An 11,392-nucleotide genomic window follows, 5' to 3' on the forward strand; every position below is an offset into this window, starting at 1 on the left:
AAAAAAAAAAAAAAGATAGAGATGGCAGATAGATGGGTGGGGGCTCACCTTCTATACCATGTGAAAGCATTAGGGCTTTATCCCAACTGACTGTTGCAAGGGTTTAAGCGTGAGGATAAGATGATCATATGTGTGTTTTAGAAAGGTCATCATTCTGTGCATGTGTTTCAGAAAGATCTGTTTGGGGATTTGAAGCATGCAAGGCAGGGTGGTGGGGTGTGGGATGGGGAGGGCAAGACCAGTAGCAGGAGACCCAGCAGCTGGAGTTGCTGTCATCCAGGCCAGAGATGGGGGTAGTCTAGTCCAAGTTAATCCATTAGAGCTGGAGAGAAGTAGACAGATTCAAGAGCTCCTTAAGGGGTAGACTGAACCAACCACATCTTGAGATTGTTGTCAGATGTGTGGAATGAGGTAGGGAAGCAGTCAAGAATGGCTTCCAGGTTTCTGGGCTGTATGGCTGAGGATACCAGCTCCTGGACCGCAGAACCCTGCAGAAGGAGCAGGTTTCAAAGAGGTGGTGAGGAGCTCCGTTTTGGAAATGCTGCTGGAGGAGTGGTGGGGTACAGCCAAGGGGAGCTGTTCCATAAGAACCACCGTCAGAATCTCAGGAGAGAGATCCAGATGGGTTGTGGAATTGGGAGTCATCGGCACATGGATGGCAGTTGATGCCAAGGCTGACATCATGTGACAAGGCTAGCTCCAGCAGCCCTGTCTTCAAAGAGGGTCTGGAAGCTCTCACTTTTTCCTGGTTTGTGCTTGTCAGACCATATGCAAGTAATTAAAACAGGACATTCATTAACATGCCACTTTATGCCTTTTAGTCTCCCTATGTCTCCAGGGCTAGTGGGTGAGGTACATAGAGAGATGCCATGCACATTTTATATAGGACCAAGTTCATGCAATGCCAAGCAGTGACAGAGCCCAGCTCAGGTTCCTCCAGGTGCTCTTCTGACCACACTGTAATTCCTCTGAGGTCACCCTAAAGAAAACACTCAATTCATAGACAATCATGACAGGACTGAAATTCATGATGACAGATAAAAGGGGGCATCCTTTCTACCAGGCTCAGTGGCTTTTAGCCTCTGCCATCCTCACCCCCTCACCCTTGCCCTCCACTGCAGCACTTCCCACCTGGTGTTGGCCTGTCTACCCCCAGCGGGTCTCAGAGGAAGCGCCGTGGCTCCATGGCTCCCAAGTCTCTGGACACTTGGCCAAGCGAGGGTTGTAAGTCATAGCCCAATCAGGCCCCACCTGCTCAAAGATGCAACTGGAGGTGATGCCGTAACATAAAGAGATAGCCCCAGAAGTGATGCCATAACATAGGGATATGGTCAGTAAATTGGGAATGGGAGAAGAAGGAGCTTTTCCTGCTGACCCCGGAAATCATGGTGCCATGGAGAGAAGGTAAAGTGGAGATCACCAGGGCTTGGGGCTTTGTTTTGGTTTTGTTTCAGAGCAGTGAGATTATTTTTCTAAAAGACAACTTGAAGGGAACTCCAGTATGTAAAATGGTTTTTAAAAAAAGACCTGCCCTAACAAAAGTAGGAGCCCTGGGGCCTGAGCCAGCTTCCTCTTCCTCACCCCATACATACTCAGCCCGGGCCTCCGAGCCTTCTTGCAACACTTTTGAAAACCGATAGTTTAGTCCATACCTTCCAGGATGGTGGGAAGTACATAAATTTGAAAGCATGGAATTATAGTCAAATTCCCCTGGGTTTAACTCTAGCCAGGCTGTTTATTAGCTGTGTGTATTTTGGATAGGTTATTTAAGTTTTCTGAGCCTCAGATTTATCATCTGTAGAATGGGGAGGGAGTACAGAATTGCTGTGAAGGTTTAAAGAGAAAAAATGACTAAAATATTGAGCACTGTGCTTAGCATTGAGTATATTCTCAGTACATGGGAATTATTGTTATCAATTGCTGAACATTTAGATATTTCTAGACAAGCTGGAAATCTGGATTTTAATAGATGGGCTAGAAATTGGGATTTGTATAAGAATCTCCCAATTTTTAAATGTTGGCAAGTAATTTTAAAAAATGAAAAACATTGTTTGAGCTCAATAAGACACGCTCCCGCAGTCAGTTTGGGACCTCTGTCCGTGCAGGAAGGAGGTTAGATCTGGAGGGGAAGGGCAGGAGCCCAGAGCTTGGGTCCCTGGGTGGGACTTGTGGGTTTCAGTCATGGGTGGAGACTGGCCCTGCCATCCTGCTGTAAATGCAACCAGTTCTCAACCAGAAAATTTTTCAATCTACCTATAGCCTGCTTCCAGTTGTCCCACCTTACTGAACCAAACCAATGTTTTCTTTTGTTGTTGTTGCTAGTTTTTTCTTTCTTTTTTTTTTCTTTTTTTTGAGACAGAGTCTCCCTCTGTCACCCAGGCTAGAGTGCAGTGGCACTATTTGGCTCACTGCAGCCTCCACCTCCTGTGATTCTCATGCTTCAGCCTCCCAAGTAATTGGGACTACAGGCACATGCCACACCTGACTAATTTTTTGGTATTCTTAGTAGAGATGGGGTTTTGCCCTGTTAGCCAGGCTGGTCTCAAACTCCTGGCCTCAAGTGATCCATCTGCCTCAGCCTCCCAAAGTGCTGGGATTACAGGCATGAGCCACCACGCCTAGCCCAATGTATTTCTTAAATGTATTTGATTGAAGTCTCATGTCTCTGTAAAATGTATAAAACCAAGCTACAGCCTGACCACCTTGGGCACATGTTCTCAGGATCTCCTGAGGGCTGTGTCACAGGCCCCTCTCATATTTGGCTCAGAATAAATCTTTTCAATGGCGTGTGTGGTGGCTCACGCCTGGAATCCCAGCACTCTGGGAGGCCGAGACAGGCAGATTGCTTGAGGCCAGGAGTTCGAGACCAGCCTGGCCAACATGGCAACCCCATCTCTCCTAACAACACAAAAATTAGCCGGGCATGGTGGCACATACCTGTAATCCCAGCTACTTGAGAGGCTGAAGCACAAGAATCACTTGAACCCTGGAGGCAGAGGTTGCAGTGAGCCGAGATTGTGTCACTGCACTCCAGCCTGGGTGACAGAGCAACACTCCGTGTCAAAGGGAATAAATCTCTTCAAATATTTTACAGAGTTTGATTCTTTTTGTTTACTCTGGGATGGGGACTGGAGTATGCAGGGAGGTATGCATGTACACACTTATGTGTGTGTGTGATGGAAGGGGTTAACACCCAGCTGTTTGCAGACCACACTAGGTGCTATGCGCGTATTACTTCATGGTCAATCTATTATTATCCCCATTTTAAGACTGAGAAAACTGAGGCTCAGAGAGGTTGGAGAACAGGCTGAGGTTCAGTAAGCTGTCATAGCTGAGCTGAGACTTGAATGCAGGTCAGATTTCAGAATCTGGGCTCCTCGCACTTCTCACCACAATGCCTGTCCCTTACTACCCCCGACCTCCTTGTCCTCTCTCCTGCCACTTCTCCCCTTCCCTTTCCAAGAATATCCTGTTTTACCCACTACTGTAATTACCAGTATTATGGTTATACTTTCTGTTATCCATTTCAAGGATGTCATAGATTATGGTTTATCAAATGCTCCCATGAACAAGATCTCATTTGGTCCCAACAAACCGTGTGAGATAGACAGGTGAGTATTAAGCCCACTTTGCAAAGGAGAACAGAGCTCAGAGAGGTGGGAGATATACGTTGTGCACAAGGCCCCCTGCTCTTCTGTCTCCAAATCCAGGGCTTCTTTGTTCACCCTGCTTTACCGAGCTCCTTCAAGGAGGCCCTGCAAAGCCAAAGTCAAGTGTGTGCTGATCGGCAGGTACACCCAATGTCTGTGAAACTGGATCTTGATTTTAAATTTCAATATTTTGATATTTTGTTCATCCTGGATTTTTGACATCAATTTTCACTTAAAAATATTGCATTAAAATATTATTTGATTATTGCGTTTATTTGGTGCCCTTAAATTTTGCACCACAGGCAGTGCCCCCACTGATCTCACCCCAATCCCAGCCCTGTGCCTGTGTGTACCAGTGTAAGGATTACGTTGTGATTGCAACTGTGACGTAAGCATGTGAGAGTGTTTTACCACAGTGCCGAGTCTGCCTGCCTTTTCTGACCCTTCTTTGTTCCTTTGTTTGGTTCGGAGTGTCACTCCCCTAATCTCCCTTCAAGGAACCCTGTCTGACTGGAATGATCTAGTAGGAGTGGGTGGGCACGTTGGGTGCCAGGACAGTGATGCCTGGCCTTGGAAGGGGGGCCCTTGCTGTTAGCTGGTGGGCGCTCTCAGTGCTTTGGGCAAGTGAACATAATGAAGCCTTTTTTCTGGAAGGGATCATTCGGGAATAAACTTTCATGGATACCTTCTTGCTCACCCCATCTGCTCTCCTGTGCTCCCCCTCCAGCCCTGTTGGCCACTAGGGAAATAGACGGAACAGCTTGATCAAGGTTTTTCCTAGAAAAGCCTTTCCATAGGCCCATTATGGAAAACGAAGCTGTTTTTGTTTTCCTTGATTAATCACAGTGTCTTGTTTCCCAAAGCAAATGTGGCCTTGGCTCTTCCGAAAGAACACAGGCTGTGCTGTAAAGAAGGGCTGCAGCCGCCTGGTGCTTGACAAGGTCCCCAAGACGGGAAGGGACACATGTAGCCCTGTCCTCCAGGACTCGGCTCTTCCTTTTTTACCTTCCAGGGAGCTCAGGTTACCAGTTTCCTTTGTGTTTTTCTGCCAGTGTGAACAGGAGAAATATTAGCCTTTAGAGATTTCTTTACAGTTCCTTGAAAGCTGGAGGGGTGAAATCAGCCAGAGAATTATATAACAGCAAAGCTCATTTAAAGCAACAGTGTCTTTCTATAGGGCTGTGGTGGTTCCATACCAGTTTTTGTTACTAACTATAAAGAAAAGGATGCTAATTTTGTGAATAAAATAGAGGGGCATTCCCTTCCCTCATTACTTTCTGTTTGTTCATTGGACGGACACAATTCCTAGGGTGTTGATTTAAAAAAAAAAATTGAAGCCTCTTTCAAGGAAGACTAGGGGAAATCATGTACATTAACCTCAGGCAGACACGGCATACTTATTCTTGTTAGAAATCAGAAGAAAAAAAATAAAGAGAAAAGCTTTCTAAAGCATTTGTTTGTTTTAATTTAAGAGTCACGGGGAATTTTATAAATACTCGGCTAAATTCTTCAAAGGGAGCCATGTTCTTTAAATTTAAGCACTAGGCTGGGTGCAGTGGCTCATGCCTGTAATCCCAACACTTTGGGAGGCTGAGATGGGCCGATCACCTGAGGTCAGGAGTTCAGGACCAGCCTGGCCAACATGATGAAATCCTGTCTCTACTAAAAATACAAAAATTAGCCAGGCGCGGTAGCATGTGCCTGTAATCCGAGCTACTCTGGAGGCTGAGGCAGGAGAATCGCCTGAACCTGGGAGGCAGAGGTAGCAGTGAGCCACACCACTGCACTCCAGCCTGGGCGACAGAGCAAGACTCCATCTCAAAAAAGAAAAAAAAAATAAGCACTAGATCATCTATTCCTACGTTGTTTGACCTAGAGCTTAAATACATCTCAAAGTGCACCACACACATTAGCTCAGCTGATCGCCATACTCCCTTGATTTGACCTTCTCTTTCTTCTCATTTTAGAGATGAGGAAACTGAGGCCAAAGGATTCTGTTACTTGCCTGGCTTCACAGCTCACCTGGAGATTCTGAACTGGCATCTTCCTCTCTCTGCCATCACCCCAGACCCTATCCTCTTTCCTCTACACCAGTGGTTCTCAATCAAGGGCGATTTTGCCTTCCAGGGGACATTTGACAACGTCTGGAGGCGTTTTTGGTTGTCACAATTCTGTGTATGTGTGTGGGTGGGCGGGGGGCAGGGGATAATGTTGGCATCTAGTGAGTAGATAACAGGGATGCTGCTAAACCTACAATGCTCAGATGGCCCCGAACAAAGAAGTATGTTGTCCAAAATGTCAATAGTGCAGAGGGTGAGAAGCCCTGGTCTATACAGAGCTCAGCAGTCCAGAGCAATTGCAACCTCTGGGAGTTGCCAAGAGCTCCTCTGCCCAGCAACAGGCTTGGCCTCTCTCCTGTGGCTGCCACAAGAGTTAAAGCCACTGTCTAGAATGCCCTTTGGCAGTGGCCAAGTGTCCCCTGCAGAACTGACTGCGGGACATGCGGTGCATCAGCCGGAGCTGATGTGTTTTATAATTTATAGTCACAGGGCGCCTGTCTTCATTTAGCAGCAGGCCTGCTGGCAGCTTCCCTGCCAGGGAGGAAGCAAGTTCCACAGAGGCCCACAGCCCCCGCCAGCTGACAGCCCGTGGTATTTGGGGACGGCTGTTGCTCAGAGACACCTGGGAATAGGCCGGGGCCGAGATGGCGCTGAGCACTCGGTCTCCCCTTCAGACCCATCCGTCAGCAGCGGTCCCTGCCAGAAGATGGCCTATTGAACATTTCCAGAAATAGCACAGCCAAGCCTGTCAACTGCTTTCTTGGAAATACATTCAATAAGGATGGCGGTCCTCCAGCAGGGAGAGCAGAAAGCCTGGCCTGGATCAGTCTGCTGAGAAACAGCAATGCCTGGCTACAGGCCATGTCAGTGCCTTGGGAAAGGGGAGCGGTTCTCATGGGACTTCCCAAGCCCTGCAGCCTCTGAAGTCACTTCAAAATGTTCTCAGTTTGGAGGGAGAGAGTCACACCTTGCAGAAGGCCTTAGGCCCTGCCGACTTCTTCTAACTCAGTGACCTGCACATCTTGCTGTGTTTGTTCAGACACCCCGCAGACAGGAAGGCGATTCAGGCTTGGAGGCAAGGTATTAACTGTCAGCAGAGAGAGACCTCTGCATCATCTGGGGAACGTTGATTTGCAGTCCCTTCTCTTGTGAGCTTCACTCCCAAGTAGAACCAAAGGAGCATCAGCAGGGGGAGTATTTTCTTCCCCAATCCTTCGGTCATTCCTGAGATACAGGAAATACAAGGCAAAGATGTCATATTGAAAGAAAAGCTTATAATTTCTACTCCTCCCCTCCCCACTTCCCACAGAATTAACTTTCCCTTAACTTCCCTAACAGGGGCCTGACATTGCGGTTTGAATTCAGCCACCCTGGGAATCTGCACCCTGAGCTTTCTCCAATTTCTGGGATGGCACAGTGATGGCAGGGCTTAAGAGTGCCTCAAGAAGGCCAGCTGCCTTTAAAAACAAGCTCCTGGAAGATGTAGGTGTCACATAAAAGCAAGAGACCAAAAACTCTCTGCAATTTGGGGTGTTCAGGAAATGTTGATTAATCACATTTTTTAAATTATAAGAGACTGCTGGACATGGTGGCTCACTCCTGTAATCCCAGCACTTCAGGAGGCCCAAGTGAGAGGATTGCTTGAGCCCAAAAGTTCAAGACCAGCCTGGGCAACATGGCAAAACCTCACCTCTACAAAAAATCTAAAAATTAGCCAGGTGTGGTGGTGTACACCTATAATCCCAGCTACTTGGGAGGCTGTGTGGGAGGATTCCTTGAGCCCAGGAGACTGAGGCTGCAGTGAGCCATGATAGTGCCACTGCACTCCAGCCTGGGTTTACAGCAAGACCCTGTCTCAAAAAAAAAGTGTAAGACAGTTACCAGGTTTATCATAAAAAATTCATGGGACCTGGTTTTATTTGCAAGAGCCACTGACTCTCAGGACAAACAAGATTTGAAGCCCACACTGAGCTATAGGTGGAGGCAGGGCTGTGAGAATACAATACAGGATGCCCAGTTAAATTTAAATTTCAGGTAAGCAATAATATTTTTTGTATAATTGTATTCCAAATATTATTATTATTTATCTGAAATTCAGATTTAATGGGCATCAGGTGTTTTGTTCAATCTGTTCACTCCATTTGGGGTATAAATTGATCTAGTTGTTAAACTGATAACAGGGAACACTGACACATATTCAATACATATGAAAGACGATACCAGTTAAGAGAAGAAGAAGGAGATTAGCAATGAAGAGGGAAAGCGAGAGAAATACCAGGAAGAAAAGGAGATGGGCATAGCGAAGGAGAAAAAGTTCCAAATGAAAGAGAAACAGGAAGTGCTGAGGAGAGAGAAGAAAACAGGAATGTTTCTGAAGGACCAAAAATGTTTGATAAATTATGACTGTTACACAGAGAGCCATCTCCCTGGGAGATGCTGTTGAGTTGGCTAACCACTGTTCCTGGATCTGCAGCTCTTTGTTCTGTCTGGTAAAACACACAGTGACCACTAGGGAGAAATGACTCTCTAAGCCACAGTACCATTATCTGGGTCACTATTACCCCAGGCTCAGGTTGTTAAATAAAATTTATAGGAGGCCATTGCTTTGGACAGAGTCCTTCCACTGGGCTCCAACAGACCAAAGCAAACCAGAATAGTGTCACTTGTGCTACCTGACATGTGCTCAAACTGAACTTTAAAACGGGCCAGTTTTCCAAAAATCAGGAGATTTACAGCAACCAACTGAAAGTGAAGTGGTGTCATTCGTCTGGGGTGATACCTGAGGTTCACTGCCTCATGCCAAAGAAATCGAGGACGCAGACACACACAGAGTGGGTTTAACAGGCGAAAGAAAGAGAATAGGTCTCTCTCCTGCAGAGAGGGGGATTCTCGAGTAGGTCTTCCGGTTCCATGGTGAAATGCACAGGGTTTTATAGATGATCTTGAGGAGGCAGTGTCTGATTTACATATGGCCCAAAGGTTGGTTGGACCAGGTGTGTCATTTACATAACGTGCAAAGAAGATGGCTACCCCACCCTAATCTTTTATTATGCAGATATGTGCCATATTGCCTGTTTCTTTACTGTACATGTGGTGACAAAGAAAAGGGAAGATGGAGCCTCCATGCTGAACATGCCTGGTCCCCAGGTAGCCTTTTCCTATTGGCATAGCTGCCAGCATTCATCCATGCAAGCTTCCAGTTTGCTTATCTATGTTTGCAGCTCAAATTTTCAGGCCATTCTTTGTTAGAAAAGAAATGATTCGGGGGCTGCTTTTTATTAAAAGGGTAACCTTGCTGAGGACTCTCTTACCCTCACTAACTGCCTAATTTCTTTCTAGCTCCTGTATCAAAAGGGTCCCCATCCACCTGCACAGGCATGAGAGGGAAGTCCCCTGTGTATAAACCCTTTAAGGAAAGTAACTTTGAAATGACCAAGCCACTTCATGTTTCTTGATCTTGCTATCCCCAGGCTTTTCTGCCCATCCATCTGCTCGGTTCTTCAAAGAACCTTTTCTATTTTATAGATAAGATGCTGCCTGATTCACAAATCGATAATAAAAACCAACTGGACCTTTAAATTCAATGTGTGAAAATTTTGTTCTTTGACAGGGTGAAGCCACATCTAAGGCTGTGTCCAACTCCAGGACCTAAGGGGCCTCCCCACTCCTCCCACCTCCACCGCCCCCCTTCCCCCACAGGTTGCTGTCATTCATGGATTGAGGATTTTCGAAAAATTGGGATCTAAACAACAAAATGGATTTGGTTGCCACCATTCTTTGAAATTTTTTTGTTGTGGATGATTCAGAAAACCCTTCAACAGCTTCTTTCACCTCAGGGTCAATGTGTTTGAGGAGGAGAGTCATTGTAGGCCTGTGTGCAGACAATCGAGGTTCCTTGAATTATAAACACCCTTATTCCCGTCCCCACAGATGGGAGGTCAGGTTGGCTTAACCCAAAGGGAGAAGACTATGTAGGCTGAGGGTAGGTGTGGTAAGAGAGGAGGCCTCCCAAGGAGGGGCCTGTAGTAGTTGGACCTGCCATCACCATGGATGCTACGGAATTGAAAAGATGAGACAAGCAGGGACCCTCCTCTTAGGGGCCTAGTAGGGGATGGACTGGTGGGAGAGGGTCAAGAGTGGAAATAAAGGAAAACCTTGAGTCCCTTTAAGGGAAATTCCAGGCACCTAGCTAGCCCTGAGGAGCTTAGCCCCATGCTAAGACCCTAGTCCAGATAAGCAACTTGATAAGCAAGAAGGTAATAGTAGCCTAAAACAGGCTGGGCACGGTGGCTCACGCCTGTAATCCCTGCACTTTGGGAGGCTGAGGTGGGTGGATCACTTGAGGTCAGGAGTTTGAGACCAGCCTGGCCAATATGGTGAAACCTTGTCTGTACTAAAAACACAAAAATTAGCCAGGCGTGGCGGTGCATGCCTGTAATCCCAGCTACTTGGGAGGCTGAGGCAGGAGAATTGCTTGAGCCTGGGAGGCAGAGGTTGCAGTGAGCTGAGATGGCGCCACTGCACTCCAGCCTGGGCGACAGAGCAAGACTCTGGCTTAAAAAAAAAGTAGCCTAAAACAATAGCCAAGGAAGCCAGAGTCACAGGATGTTTGGTTCCCTATAGAAACTAAAGATAGCATCTTAACATGAGTCTCTGGGTTGTTTTTCAGAAACCTGGACTCTCACCAAACCCATCCCCCCTACATATAGATCTCAGATAAGGAGGAACTAGGAACTGAACTCTGATCACTGTACTTTGTTCTAAATTTCTTCCTGAAGGGCCTAGAGAAAGTCACACCCAAACAGGTAGAGCTAACCTTTATTTCTGCTGGCCCCAAATTTTTAAACAAAGCTTCTGTTTCTTAACCAGTTGCAAATCAGAAAAGCTTTGAATCTACTTATGACCTGTAAGCCTTCTGCTTCAAGATATCCTGCCCTTTCAGGCCCAAACCAGTATGTAACCTGGGTATTGATTTATGATTTTGCCTGTAACTTCTGCTTTCCTGAAATTTACCGCTGCCTTTAAAAACTCTTACCTGCAAGCCATCAGGGAGGTGGGGACTTAAGCATTAGTTGCCTGGTTCTCCTTGCATGGTGCCCTGCAAATAAACACCTTCCTTTCTCCCACTGCAAACCCTGGTGTAGATATCTGATCTTACCGCACTGGGGAAGTGGACCCCAGTTAGATTCTATAATATAATAAAGGGGCTGCCTTTGGCTACCTGGGCTGGGGAATAGGTCTCCCCATAAACTCCAGTGAGGAGCAGAAGAGACACACTAAATGTCTCACCATGCTAAGACGTCATTCCAGATACCTGGAGATAGCTAGGCTGTCGATTTGGAACATCATCATTGCAACAATAACCTTTATGGAGCATCTACTCTGGGCCATTGCATGATCTCAATTGATCCTCAACAACTGAGTCAGGAAAAATTCAGTGTGGTCAAAGGAGAACAGAAAATTCCAGGCAGTATTTTCACATGCCTTGCAAAAAGGAAACTCTTGAAATAACTATAGAAGCTGGGGGCTGATAAGACCCTGGAAAACCAGGGTGTGGGCCAAGCTGGCTAAGACCAACTGGACCCAACATAGTGCTGCATTTGACCTAGGTTTCTCCCAAGACCTCATTATACCCTCACCCACCAGCACCATGACGTTTCCAGGAACACCCATATTTGGTGT

General features: G+C 46.6%; 1 protein-coding gene across 1 annotated transcript in view; it reads left to right on the top strand.

Moving 5' to 3' along the window:
- The window catches only part of CRADD (CASP2 and RIPK1 domain containing adaptor with death domain), a 222,240-nt gene extending 212,951 nt beyond the window's left edge, over positions 1–9,289 (top strand). Inside the window, exon 3 of the mRNA XM_063785999.1 lies at positions 5,618–9,289. Coding sequence (XP_063642069.1) covers positions 5,618–5,685 — 68 coding nt within the window. The 3' untranslated portion in view covers positions 5,686–9,289. The remainder of the gene's footprint in view (positions 1–5,617) is intronic.
- Positions 9,290–11,392: the final 2,103 nt, after the last annotated feature.

This window comes from Pan troglodytes, chromosome 10 (assembly GCF_028858775.2).
Source record: "Pan troglodytes isolate AG18354 chromosome 10, NHGRI_mPanTro3-v2.0_pri, whole genome shotgun sequence".
Lineage (NCBI taxonomy): Eukaryota > Metazoa > Chordata > Mammalia > Primates > Hominidae > Pan > Pan troglodytes.